Source organism: Pyxicephalus adspersus, chromosome 2 (genome assembly GCF_032062135.1).
Source record: "Pyxicephalus adspersus chromosome 2, UCB_Pads_2.0, whole genome shotgun sequence".
NCBI lineage: Eukaryota > Metazoa > Chordata > Amphibia > Anura > Pyxicephalidae > Pyxicephalus > Pyxicephalus adspersus.
Genome location: NC_092859.1, coordinates 136,266,411 through 136,281,010, shown reverse-complemented (window position 1 = coordinate 136,281,010; position 14,600 = coordinate 136,266,411). Strand labels below are relative to the sequence as shown.

Genomic DNA, 14,600 nt, shown 5'->3' with positions numbered 1-14,600 from the left:
TACAGAACCAAAATTAGAAAAAAGTTGTCTCAGTCCAAATATTTATGTGTAACTGTATATCTATATCAACTCACTTGTAGAAACTATTCCAACCCCATTAAAAATGTAACTTTTACCTAGCTTTGTTATCTCATAATTTGCTTTTTTATCTGATAGGCCTTGAGTTACAAAGCTGTTTTCATCATTTGGTTGTACTTGATACTGCGGCTTATCTCGCTCATACTGCCTAGTAGAGTATTATTTTATCACCACCTTAACTGCTCCTTTTCCTGTTTTCCTCTACAGACAACGATTAAAGCTGCCAGTTATCATGTGAAGTTAGTGGAATTTATTTTTATCTGAATTTCATTTTATTATAGGGGCCAATTAAAATACTAATAGTGCTCAATTTACAAACACACCTCAATCCATTGAGATTTGAAAATTAGTCACAGGGTTGAAATGTAATAAATTGCAGCGTTCTAAACGTAGTGACCACACAGAATTGTGAAAAAAATCACAAGCAGGCAGGTTCAGTATTGCAGAAGGTACAAGTGATGTCCCTTCTGCAATAAAATAAACTTACCTGTCTGTTTGCAGTATTCCCTCAATGTACATAAAGCTGTGCAGGATTTGTGTCATTGCAGCCTGGCCAAGCAGGATGGCCGAAGATTCAAAACCCAGAAGAGCGAGTGAAGATATCAGTGTTGTGGCAAGTAGAGAAGAGTGTATTTATAAAATTGTGAACAGGCAGGTACTTTTTTTGTTGTTGCATAAGAGACATTACCTGTGCCTTCCGCAATGAAGAATTTGCCTGCTTACAATTAGTAAGCTTACTTTTTGAGTTTTTCTTCTGCTTTAATGACAGAGTGCACTGTATCTGACGGAGCAGTTTTGTCACCCTAGGCATTCTTACATACATTCAACATTTTAAAGAATCACAGAGAAATGTGCATTTAGTGGAGTGATATCCTGAATATGTAATTTTAAAATATTCTATAGTGTTACTATATATTAGCACTAAAAGCTACATACAGAGCAAGCTAAATAAAACATGTTAAGCACCTTTATTTATAACTGATATGAGCTCGATAACCCCTCCTATTGTGTGATATTTCCCCCACCTCTTAGATTGTAAGCTTTTCAGGGTAGGGTCCTCTCCTCCTGTGTCACTGTCTGTATCTGTCACTTGCAACCCCTATTTAATGTACAGCGCTGTGTAATACGTTGGTGCTAAAAAAATCCAGCTTATTAATAAAAGATAACAGGGAAATATGATACAAGAGAACGGCTTTGTGGAATGAGTCCTTTATGACAAAAAATGTCTACTATTGACCAACAAATAATTGCACTAATTGTGCAAATGCTGAAACGAACAGTCCATTGGAGTGCAATGCTCTGCTATTTGGCCAACACACTGCAATCATTGACCCATAAGTGTGAAATGCACACGTCTATAATCTACACTGGATGACTATACTGTCTCTCAGAACAGAGACATCTGACCCCCTCAGAGCGTACACATAACCAAATTCCTAAAGTCTGAGGTCAGCTCTTCCATAGACCAGTGTCATAGTTCTTTACGGGTCATTGGGCAGGTCACTTACTAAATACACAGCTTCACGTTATGTACCACAGTAAATATCACTGCAGCAGTGCTTGTAAATCCCTGCAGAAACCCCATATATACACAATCTGTCTATACACATGTTCATTTTGTTGGACAGAAGAAGTCAATAAACAGTCATATAAAAGATTTATTAGGAATCTTTGTCTGTACAGTGCAGTAAGGCTTTTTTTATTCTTTTTTTCAGCTTCCTCTTTAATATACATATAATATTCTTTAAATATAAAAATATAAAATGATGTTCCCACCTAATCTCTTTTTAGCAGAAGGAGGTGAGCTAGTTGTACTGGGTTGTTGAGGGAGGTCCTTGATCAAGGATTCCCATTTACCATCAGAGAAGATCTATTTAGTTCTAATGTGGGAAGAAGGAGTGGAGGGACCCTAATGCAGTGTTGCAAACCAATAAATCTGACAGAACAAAATTCAGTGTTATTGAGGTAGCTCACCTACTTCTACTAAATGGTGTTTAGAGGAAGTACCCTTTAGGCCTTCAGAAAGCCGACAGACAGGCTCAGTTGTCCCACAATGGATTTTGTAGTAGTCCGTGGTATTTTTTTCTGCAGCTTATGAATTTTTAACCCTGGAGTATTGCCATCCATTCAGCAAATGCTGTACCCAGAATATTACGGAAAAAGTTCTGAACGTCCATGTGTTGCCTTCCTGGGAGAAGAGACTTGCGATATGGATCTATCTCAGTGCAGACTTCCAACCACTCTAATCTGGCTCCGTCACACATTGCTCCACTATCTCCCGGAGATTTGGGTTCTCCATGGCTGCAGACACTCGCTCCTTGTCATTTATCTGCTTGTTAACTTGGAGAAAAGGGTAAAAGTTAGCTAGGAATGAACTTAAAATTGTGGTTAACACAAACTAAAGATGCAAAATACACAATTTTTAATATTGCACTTAATCTTTGCAATAATAATATTAACTTAATATTGCATCTTAAAATTGCAATATTGCACCTTTTTGTACAGTCACTATCTAAATGCTGAATGGTTTTGCCATATGTTAGGTTACTACCCCAGCATAAAGCCGCATACACACGTGCAATTATTGTCGTTGGAAAGGATCTATCACGATCCCTTCCAACAACTAAGGACTGCATGATGCATGGTCGAGTGCTGCCCATACCGCAACGTTGTGCTCTATGGGGGGGGGGGTTGGACGATGGAGCGGCACATACATACATACACTATATACAACACATTAAAGATGAACTCCAGAAGGACATTGTTCTTTTTTTTTGCTGTCTTGCTGTGACACCAGGACAAAAAAAGGGAGGAAACCCTTTTACCAGAATAGGAAGACCTAACAATTATTGTAAATATGATGGCGATTGTAACTCTCTTCCACAATAAGCTTCTTTGACTCGGTCACTGATCCACGAGAAGGGAGATGGACTGTTCTCCATAGATCTATATTTATAATGACAAATCCCTGAAAAACTTCTAAGCCATCCACTATCAATCCAAAAAAAGTTAGAATTTATTTTTGCCAATAAACCTATTATTCACAAAAGTATTCAATATTTCTCCAGTAGGAGACAAATAACAAGACCATAGTCGAGTCATTGAAGCTAAGAGCAGTGTTTCCCAAACTTTTTAACATGGGAGAACCCCTTGTATTACCTTTCAGGTCTCAGGGAACCCCTTCTCTAATCACAGTATATTAACATGATGGTCATTGGGATAAATACCTCTTACATTGTTGGGCATTGGAAAGAATGTCATCCATCTAGATAGCCAAAAAGATCAGTCAGTGAAACCATCCTAAAAGGAACAAATTGCTCATTGCTCAAGGAACCCCTAGCAACCTCTGGAGGAGCCCTGGCTGAGAAACACTGCATTAGAGGTATACCCCCACCAACCATAGTGGCATGATACTATCCAACAAACCAGCAACTTTACACGTCCAGTGTTCTAGTCGGGATTAACTAATTCCAAATAAATGCAATTTGAATTTTAATACAAAAGCAAAAAATCTCTTGCTTCCAAAGGTGACCTATGGACTAAAAGCCTGAAGGACAAGCCAGACAAAATAAAATAGCCATTCATCATCTTTGTGCACATATAAAAGGTAATCATAACTGAAATTCTGATAAAGTTCCTATTGTGTGTTTGGGTGTGGGTGTTTTGAGTTTCCTGGCCAAATAACATAAACTGCAGTTATTCTATAAAGCAGATAAAGGAATAGCAGCTTTAATGTGTGTATGATGTATTTATTTTATTTCTACAAGATTCTTTAAATAACCACAATATACAAGACACCTAATCTTAGGTCACAGGCTAAAGGTTATCTCTGCATAGCCACATGTCTTTGCTTCCCCAGTGCTCTGCACTTTAGTTTATTAGTTGCAGAGGAAAGCACAAGCTTATATCTCAAGTGTTGTACAACGTTCCCTGTGCCCACTGCCCTGTTAGGAAAGGAAGCAGTTACTTACTGTCCTCCTCCGTCGAATGCGTCCCTTCGGAAATATAGATCTCCAGCTGGAAAAGCAAAAGGACATGAACTCATCCACTGCAGGAGATTGCAGGATCAAAAAAGGCAAAATTATACGGCAGGTATAGGTCTAGCTAATTGTATTACATTGTTTTTGGAAGGATTAAATGACAATAGTTTTCCACAGTAAAACCCTGCAAAAATACAGGTCAGGACTTCACCAGAGCATCTGGAAAAGCACGGAATGCAGAAACTTAGCCAGACAACCCTGCGGTCCAAACTTTAGTGCCAGAACTGTGGGTGTGTGAAACCAGGATTTGTCATTTATTCCCCTTACTTACAATGTGCATAATCCATCAGCACCTAACAGGTTAAATCAATGTGCAGAGATGGCATGCCACACTCAATAGGATTTCCATTATATTAGAGAACACAGCGCCATCTGGTGGCAAGTTAGGGATGCAACAACTTCAATTGTAACAACTACCGTAACAGCCAAAGCATAGAGAACTAAATTGCACAAACAAGTTCAGACTAAACTTTATTTATTGTTATGTCTCTCTAGATGTAAACGAGACTATTTACTAGCTGGATACTACAAAACTTTGAACTTTCAATCTGGAATCAAAAACAGAAATTTCAAGTGTGCCTAAAGTCTAGGAGACAAGAAAGATATTTAAATTATCATGGAAATCCCTTTAAAGGGGGGATTTTTTAATCAACTATACTCCCACTGCACTCCCTCTAAAACCTTAGATATTTTGCTATGAGTAAAGCTGGCAGGTTGGAATTGACAATATGAATTTTTCATTATGGGAGTGATTTCAGGTGTTGTTACTTGCTGATAAGACCTTTTAAACATCAACTTCTACTATATTAGTATTATTCTAAAAACTTGACCTTTGATGCAAATTAGAGGGTGGTAATAACAAAAACTCACATACTACATAAACAGACAAGAGTGTACACAATAAAACTATTGTATTTAAATGCTGTTTTGTGCCAGGAATACTACTAATGTATATACTATTTAATAAAAACTTTATCAATTTTCAAGCTTAGAATCAAATTCAAGCTCCTATGCTTTGCCTTTAAATCCTCCACAGTTATTGTCCCACTTACCTTTCTGACCTGATAGAAAAATATTCCCCTAGCCGCTCTCTTCGCTCCTCTACCTACTAATCACTTCCTCACCTGCACGGCTCCCAGACTTTATTCTAGAGCTGCCTCAACTCTCTGGAATGGTCTTCCTTGTCCTATTCGACTTGATCCTACTTTCTGCTCATTTAAACAAACACTCAAAACCCATTTTTAAAACTTGCCTACCGATCTTCTTCTGTCTTTTTAAACCCTCACTACTTCCTACCATTCCAAATCTCCCCTGCTATTGTGCGATACTTCCCCCACCTCCTAGATTGTAAGCTTTTTGGGGCAGGGTCCTCTCCTCCTGTGTCATGATCTGTATCTGTCTGTCCTTTGTAGCCCCTATTTATTGTACAGCGCTGCGTAATATGTTGACGCTATATAAATCCAGTTTATTATTAATATTATTATTATTATTAATAATAATATTAATAATAATAATAATAATAATAATAATAATAATAATATTAGTTGCTGAAAAATTAAAGCAAGGCCTGCTTTTTAAATGCCTCCCCCTTCCTAAAATGTAAAGTGAATATAAAGAAGTTGCAATGTCCAACTTTAGTAAAATATCTTTAACTGTGGCACAAATCATTTTGTAATTTAATGTTATAAAAAACTAAATGTCTTGGTTTAATCCACAGCGACTCTTTTTTTATTATGTTAAAAAATAAATTATCCCCCTGCAATAGCAGTTTCATCTGTAGTATGATAGGATCTGTTTACCTTCCAAAAGGGATAAGGTAACCGCAGCTTTTCTTAATGCAACACTGATTTTGTTCAGGTTGTTATACCTATGGATGACTCTTCTATTCAGAAATCAGTCAGCAAGGACATGGTAAAACAAAACAGCAATTACTTTCAAACAAAGGAAGGTACAAATCTCAGAAAGGAGTATTTTTTTCTGAACAAAACTGGTAGGTACACTTTAAAGCAAAACTTACGGTACTTACACAATGAAATTCTATCATAAAAAATGACTGAAACTGAAATCTCTTGTAAAATACTGCTTCAGGTTCCCTATAGTGCTGGTGTTATGGGCTCTGCTTATAGAAAAGTTCAGCTAACCTGATATTTGACACTTTACCCCTATAGCATGGGCAAGCCTTTATTAACTTTTTTAACAATAACCTCTGAAATCTTTTCAAGTCTTGAGGGATCCCTGCTAATAATGACTATATCTACAGCTTAGAGTACATTATTGGTAACAATTACTTGGTATACAGAATAAATAAAAGAATAAAGAATGTGGAGTACCTAATATATTTGGCACCCTGGGCTGTTCTACAGAACATAATTATATTCAGTAATATTATAAAATAAACAAATAAAGTGAAGACATTAAAAAATGCAGTGTTATCCCACGTTAGTGGAAAAATTGCCCCCTTACTTTGGAGGTAAGTGCAGAAATGCCCCCCTTACTTTGGAGGTCAGTGCAAAAATGCCCCCTTAGTCTGAAACTGCCAATTGCTCACGGAGCTCTTAGCAACCTATGAAGGAAACCTAATTAGGAAAAGTTGGCTTTACAACAGATTTAAAACTTAGTCTCCTGTAGGTACCTTGGCATTTGTCCACATTAACTGGCAAACAATTAATGACATGGGTTAAGTTGGGTAAATAGATAGTTGGGTAAACTGACTGCAAGAAGCATCTGAGAACCCAAGACCTACCACTGGGTAGCAGCAGACCAATGGCTGTCAGGTTGGTGCAATCTCTCTGTAACCACTGCAAAACCACATGTAAACCAGTCTTCATGTAAGCCCTGGGTGACAGCATTGGGTGTATGAGTATCCAACAATCAAGCGTCACCACTGGCAAAAGAGGGGGAGATGTGAATCACATGCTTTCCATGCCAAAAATAAGATGGAAAACATCTGTGATCCATACCAAATGCTTATAATATACAGAAGTCATAAATTTCCCAGAGAATCTTACATTGGAACGATAATTGTTCAAATGAGAAATAGAGGAAAAGACCAAGACATGTATGCCTATCCTATCAGAGATAATATGTGTGTGAATGATAATTTGTACACATTTGTAGTTTTGTTCTTGTTATGTAAATTATCAGAGTTCTCCCCAGCTCCTTTTAGCCGGGCATACCACCCAGCACTTTTCAGGAACCACCCGCCTGTTTTTGGGTAGTTACTGATGAACTGGATCACAATAAAGGGGCTACCACTCGCCTACATTTTCTTCCCACCCAGCTTGAAAAACTTTCTGGGTTAAACACTGTATATTATATTTTTTAAAAAATTATCAATAATCATATTTGAAAAGTTAAGTTTCTGTTCAGACACTAACAAAGGAAACCCCTTGTGGAAAACAATCTTCTTACTGTTAAGCTACATACACACTTCCAATTATTATCGTTGGAAAACGAACGACGAACGATCCTGCACGATATCTACGAACGATCGTATAGCACCGATCCTGCACATACAGATAACGACACGATCGTTCATAGATATTGTACACACAATAGATACGATCGTTTGAGCGATAGAGGAACTATGTGCACGACAGGAAGTGAACGAAAGTTCGTTCATTACGCATGCTCAGACCATTGATGATCAACGAACGATCGTACACACGAACGATGGTCAACGATCGTCGTCCAATCCGATCCGCCGGTCTGGTCGTTCGTTTCCAACGACTTTCCTCGTTCGTCGGCGTTGTTGGTTACTATTTTTACGAACGATTTTTGCCCAATCGATCGTTCGTCGTTCATTTTGAACGATAAAAATTGGAAGTGTGTACGCACCTTTAGATAATACACTATACAGACAACACTATGCCTTACCTTGTGTTTAAAAGATAAACATCTTTGCAGCTTGACCCTCAAACACAGACCTATACAGGAAGAGACAGAATATCATTAATGCACTAGGAATAAATGTTATATGTAACAGATGAATTATTAGTGAAGACTGATCATTTTGTAATAATCTATTTATTCAGCAACAGAGTGATGTTTAGTTTTTTGGAATGTGTCCAAATATGAAAAGAACATTGTAGATAAAAGTACATAGATGTAATAGTTCAGAGTTGGTGAATTACTATGGTTTTAGAGGGTACTATTGTAAGAGACCCCATATTGTATTGTTAACCCTAGAACTGATGATAGATGTTTTGTTCCCAAAAATATTGTAACTGACTTGGTTACTATTTTGTCCCCCAATGCCTTTAGTGATTTGGCTAATGTTTACTAATGAAAAGGAATACATCAGAACCCCCCCCCAATAGCTTAGAACAACGTTTTCTGTATAGCATTGTACCTACAATCCTTTATACAGATCACTATGTTCATTTCCAGTGACAGTTGTTGAACATTATTATTCAGGGTTCTCCCCAGGCCCTTTTAGCTGGGTGCACCACCCGGGACTTTTCAGCACCCACCCGGCTGTTTTTGGGTGGTTACTAAAGAGTTTGGTCACAATACAGGGGCTGCCGCCCACCTAAAATTTCTTCCCACCCGGCTTTAAAAAATGTCTGGGTTGAGCACTGTTAATAATAATAATAATAATAATAATAATAATAATAATAAACAGGATTTATATAGCACCAACATATTACGCAGGGCTGTACATTAAATAGGGATTGCAAATGACAGACTAATACAGACAGTGATACAGGAGGAGAGGACCCTGGCTCGAAGAGCTTACAATCTAGTAGGTGGGGGAATTTCACACACAATAGGATGGGAGATATGTAGTGGGGGGAAGTAGTGGTGGTTTCAATTGACAGAAGAAGACGGGTAGGCAAGTTTGAAAAAATGGGTTTTGAGCGCTCTTTTAAATGAGCAGAATGTGTATTAATGTGTATTCATCTCTTCTCTTCAAGATCCAGCAGTACTGCAGTGCATGTGGCCTTTAGGCTTCCTGATCATACTGGTCTTATGCAGGACTGTAACCAATATCATCATTTTCTACTATAATAACTAAGGTGCATGTAAGTAGTGGATGGTAAAAACTTTTTGCAGTCCATTTCCAGTTGTGGTTTTGTCACCGCATTGAGACACTTAATACTGTGGCTGAGTTTGGTCTCCTGCTGAACCTGAAGCTTATACAGGAACTTGAACAGGAATGCTTTACAGATGGTTGAAAAACACTTGGAAGGATTTGGGAGGACAGATGAGGTTTTTCTGCTTCCCATACCCATTTATTTCTTGCAAGTTCTGTTGAAGACGAATGCAAATCCTATAGCAGTGTTTACTATGTGTAGCGGCTCCTAGGCATCTATTCTTTAAAATTAGGCACTGAATAGCAGCAACCACATGGCAAATTGACTATCCAAAGAGAAAGCCCATCACAGTGATGGCTCAATAGAAATTATTCAAATTTAAAGCACCACTCTAGCCACAATAAAATAAAAAAAGACTACCCAGCCAATATTTTTTAAACCTATAAATCCCACACCTAAGACCACCTGAAGATTTCAGGACCTTGCAAAAAATTCTTTTGTCAGCCTATGGGCAGTCCGCATCACCAGGAAGTGGCTTGGCATTCTTACACTATAACAGTATTTTCCCCAGAAATGTTTTAAAGCTGGGTGGGAGAAAGCTGTAGGCAAGTGGTGGCCCCAACTTCTCAGTAACCTCCCAAAAACAGCCGGGTAATTACTGAAAAGTGCTGAGTGGTGCACCCAGGTAAAAGGAGCTGGGAAGCTATAAACCATAAAAAAAAGACTTTGGACCCAGCAGGTAACACATGTATACTTTACAAGATTGACATTAGATCAGCTTTAAAATTAAACATTTCAAAGAAATTTCCAGCGATAACCTACCAATAAGTGTGGCTAAAGAGCAGTGTGGAACTGTAGGGGTGAACTTTATGATCACTAGGAAGCAGTCCTCATCCAGTTCCTCCACTGTCACACAATTTTCTGACACAACTTCAAGGTCTTCTAATGTATTGGGTTTTTCTGGATCCCGTATACATCGGATTATATCTTTGGAAAATACATAAAAAAAGAAGACATCACACAACCTTAATCAATTGTATTTTTCAAAGCCTATAGACAGAATGCTGATACTTTGTGACATGTACAGGGCCCTGTGGGTTTAATCTGCATTCTGCTCACAATTAGTAGGTACTGCTATGTAAAAGTGGAACCCAGCAGCCCTCGCACAATTGTGAAGAACATCCGTGCCTGGCACCTAGCACCATATGTCACATAGCACCACAGCTGGGGCTGTTTGACTGTAGCCACAGACAGTTTGTGTCTGGCTGGAATTATTTTATGTCTATGGTTATTGTAAATGGAACTTGTTCTTGACCAAAGCAAATGCCGATCCCCACAGTTGCATAATTTGATATTCCCTTTGCTATCCCACTATTCTGTTACCCCAAAAACCAAAGAGATATTTTGGGCTTGAGACAACACGTGCAGTGCTCAACCCAGAAATTTTTCTCAGCTGGGTGGGGAGAAATTGTAGGTGGGTGGCATCTCCTGTATTGTGACCCAGCTCATCAGTAACCACCCAAAAACAGCCGGCTGGTTGATGAAAAGTGCAGGGTAGTGCACCCAGCTTAGAAGGCTAGGGAGAACACTAATGTGACTTGCTCACTTTTCTACTATGTGACTATTTAGTGCTATTCAGGGTTTCCAATCATCACTTATTTTTTGAACAGTTGTTAAAAACAGTGTCTTTTGCGCATACTCACCAAATCCTTGGACAAAAGCAAGCAGCAGGAAAGCAAATACCCGTATGCCCATTAATTTGCACTGAATAAAGACAGTTCCAGAGCCAGACAATTCAAGTTACCTACACACGTTCAATAATTGTCGTTAGAAAGGACCGTGAAAGACTGAATGAATGAAATGAATGAACATACAGTGCCATTCTGCTCTATGGAGAGAGTGTGCTGTGCTCTCTCACCTTCACTTGTATTATGATAATTCGTGCATCCACCAAAACCGATCTATGAACGACGCCGGATGAGTGCTGTACATGCAATAGATTCTCGTCTAATAGTAGCCCAGAGGTGATTATGGGACAAGAACCATCTGATGTGTGCACGTAGTTTAAGCTTGGGATGTGATGAAATGCCATAGATATATCTACGTCAATGATTTTAAAGACTACCATCATGCAAAGCATTGTTCATTTTTTCAGTAAGGAACCTTTTGGGTATTTGAAAATCCCGGTGCTTAACTGCTCAGACACCTAGTAACACATGCAAGTAAACATTTCCTTTTCCTTTCTTCCACAGGGAAATGAAAAAGGAAGGGAGAAAAACAAAGGTAATTATAGTGAGAGGAGGGGGTCATTAACGTGTACCTGTAGCACTGCCATGTATAAACAAAGCACTTTGCTTATGCAATGGTGAAGCAATGTGTTCACTTAGAGCAGATCTATACTAGGAAAATGTAGGCTGCCAATGCTTATCTGGTTCTAAAGAATACAACTTGGTGTTGAGGATGCAGCTAAGGTGTTTAAATTTATTGTTACACTAGTTATCTACAGACTTGTTCCAGATATGTAACTAATAGAAGATCAGCTTTACAATCAGGCAATTAGTATAATTTAGAATAAGTTCAGCAATAGTGGCCTTTATATTTAAGTATAGGTCCACTGTAACTGCTGCTCTTCCATTACCCCGGCACGTTGTTCATTTGCCAAGAAACTAGTACTGTAAAAGCTCCAGTTTGAGTTTGGAACATACCCAGGCCAAAAATTCCTGCTGTACCCATATGACGGGATGCCTACAGGACCAAAAACCAAGCACTATCACTCATATGGAAGAAGAAGGGAAGGAGAAAGCAAGCCATGTGACACCTCATACCCAGGATTACAAAGTATTTCGCTATGATCCCAACAACTAGCAGCGGATTAGCACAAATTAATGTATTTCTGTTAATTACTGTCAAAATAACTCAAATAAACCCATTTATTGTTATATGTCAATAAAACATGGATACTTTTATAGGGAATTTTTGCAAGACAGCTGAAACAGTCTTGGTATTGAAACATTTCCTTCAAAGAAACATGTTCTGGTTACACCTTGCCAGTTGTTCTGCAATGATTCAGCTGGCAGCAAAGAGGTACTGAGCTGCCCCATCCATTTTCTATTGGGCTGCCATGGGCCAGCAATCTCAGCCAGGACACTATCTGCATGGAATTTGCGTGGGTATCCTCCAGGTACTCCAGTTTCCTCTCCAATTCAAAAACATGCAGTTAGGTAAACGGCTTCCCTCAAATGGAACTTAGATTGAGGTAATAACTATGGTAGGGACATTAGATTGTGTGCCTCTTTGAGGGACATTTGGTGACATAACTATGGACTTTGCAAAGAGCTGCGTAATATGTTGGTGCTATAAATACTGGATAATAATAATGGCAAACTGGTGCTGTGTACCTGGAAGCGGCAAACTGCACCACAGGTAACTCACTTGGACATATTTTTTTTTCAATGACTTGTTACCTTCTGGGAAGGCACCACAATCTGCCACAGTGGAAAGTAAAACATGGTTCCCAAACGCTACCATGGGCTGCTTGGGACAGTCATTGAGTGCATGGCAGAATGCTGTGTTCACTGGGAGTTACTTTCTAAGAAGCATTACAAACACATTGTATTTTTGGGTATGAGGGTACATGTCAGGCTGATATTATCCAGCACTTGGTGTTTGAGTGGCCAAGCCTGTGCACAGTCATGTAGGAGTACATAGAGCATGAACAGTTCCATGTGTGAAAGAGCAACAAGTACATGTTTCTTATAATCCTTATAGTTGAATTACCCTTCTTTTTGTCCACTACGGGCCAAGTATAGCTTCAGTGTAAAAGCTCTGTGGCTGTCATACTAATGGCTTTACTCCTTAATGAGACCCTAAAGAAACATAAAGAACTAGGATGACAGCTCCAAGCTGCATCTTTATGTACAAGTCAGCAATGCCTGACGTTAAAGTAAGAATGAAGTTGTGGATTTGCAAGATAGAAGCAGGCAGTAATGACACGTTCCATACTTATAGTGGTTTGACAGATGCTCTTTATCTAGTAATTGACCTTAAGCCTGCCTCATATACCCCAGGTTTCCTATTCTGATGTGTCATCACTGGATCTGGCCAGGTCTTCCTCGATGTATCAGCACTGCTGGTAATAACACCTCCATCAACAAATTCTTTGCACTTTTTAAATACATTGTAACAAAATTAGGATTAGTTATATTATTCATATTGTATATAAGGTTGGCTCCCCCATTTTCTTATTAAACTATGGCCAACTGAGCCATTTTTCGGATGGAGGCAGCTGTTGTAAAAATATTCACGGATGGATGGATTCCATTTTTTCCCTGAAGTGAGGCTGAACTTTCGCAAACATTTGCAGTCAATCTAAGTTCAGGAACAATTAGCAAAGCAGGTTCTGCAAACTAATGGAAGGAAAAAACTTGTCTAGCAAACAGGTAATGGGAGGGCAAAGAGCAAGAAATGTGATAGCTGCACCTACCCTAGCAAAACCTCACAAATCCAGAGAACAGCAATGGGAATATGGAATACCTGCGAGACAAGCTTCTGGTGCAACCTGTTGCCTGCAAATTTCATGTTGAACCCCAGGAATAACACAGAAGCCCCAAGCAAGGGTCAAACACTGTTTTTTGCCTGAATGGGAAAAAAGAAGGGGGAAGGGGTATGGGGTAAAAAAACATTTTTACTTAATAATTATATTTTACTTATACTCACTCTTCTCTTTTCAACATTATGGGGTAAAGGTGGGTTCTCTGCAACCTCACTTACAATGTAGAGCTACTTATCCAGTATTGTAGAAATTTATGTTAGCCTTGTGATTGAGGTCTGGAGAACCTCATAGGAGCCTGTAGGGGACCGGTCACATTTAGGAGAAGTGAAATAATAAAGTTCTCTTTACTATTCTTTGGGCAGAGTCCTCTGCGTATCTGTATCACTTGCACCCCTATTTATTGTACAGCATTGCTTATTATGTTAGCTCTATATAAATATAAGAACAAAAAACAATGATATCAAGTACAGTGCTTACAAAATATGCCACATCCCAAATATGAATAATACATTTTTTTTAATTTACTAATTGAATTTGAAGATAGTGGGACTTTAAAGGCAATCAGTTTGACACTAATTCACAATAAACATGATTCACTATTTAAAATAGTGTTTTATGTTAAATATGTGTAAATATGTTCTTAGCTTGTAGAATTTTCCTCCTGAAGAAGTGGTCAAGCGTCGAGGATACAGCATTGTAATCAATGTATTAATTGAGAGACGCAATGTGTTTTGAGGATACAGCATTGTAATCCATGCACAGTATTGTAAATAATTTTAACATTTTGTAAAGTTAAAAGAAAAGAAAATTAAAGAACAATGTTTATTGATTGCCTTTATAGTCCCGCTATATAAATATAGTTTAATGAAATCCCTAAGACAAAAAAAAAAAAAA

At 38.4% G+C, this 14,600-nt stretch overlaps 1 protein-coding gene across 1 annotated transcript in view; it reads right to left on the bottom strand.

Moving 5' to 3' along the window:
- Positions 1–1,718: 1,718 nt before the first annotated feature.
- Positions 1,719–14,600, bottom strand: part of CIAO2A (cytosolic iron-sulfur assembly component 2A) — a 15,182-nt gene continuing 2,300 nt past the window's right edge. The window contains exons 2-5 of the mRNA XM_072402535.1: positions 9,977–10,141; positions 7,995–8,044; positions 4,050–4,095; positions 1,719–2,418 (exon numbers count right to left, since the gene is read on the bottom strand). Of these exons, the coding sequence (XP_072258636.1) occupies positions 2,321–2,418; positions 4,050–4,095; positions 7,995–8,044; positions 9,977–10,141 (359 nt within the window). The 3' untranslated portion in view covers positions 1,719–2,320. The remainder of the gene's footprint in view (positions 2,419–4,049; positions 4,096–7,994; positions 8,045–9,976; positions 10,142–14,600) is intronic.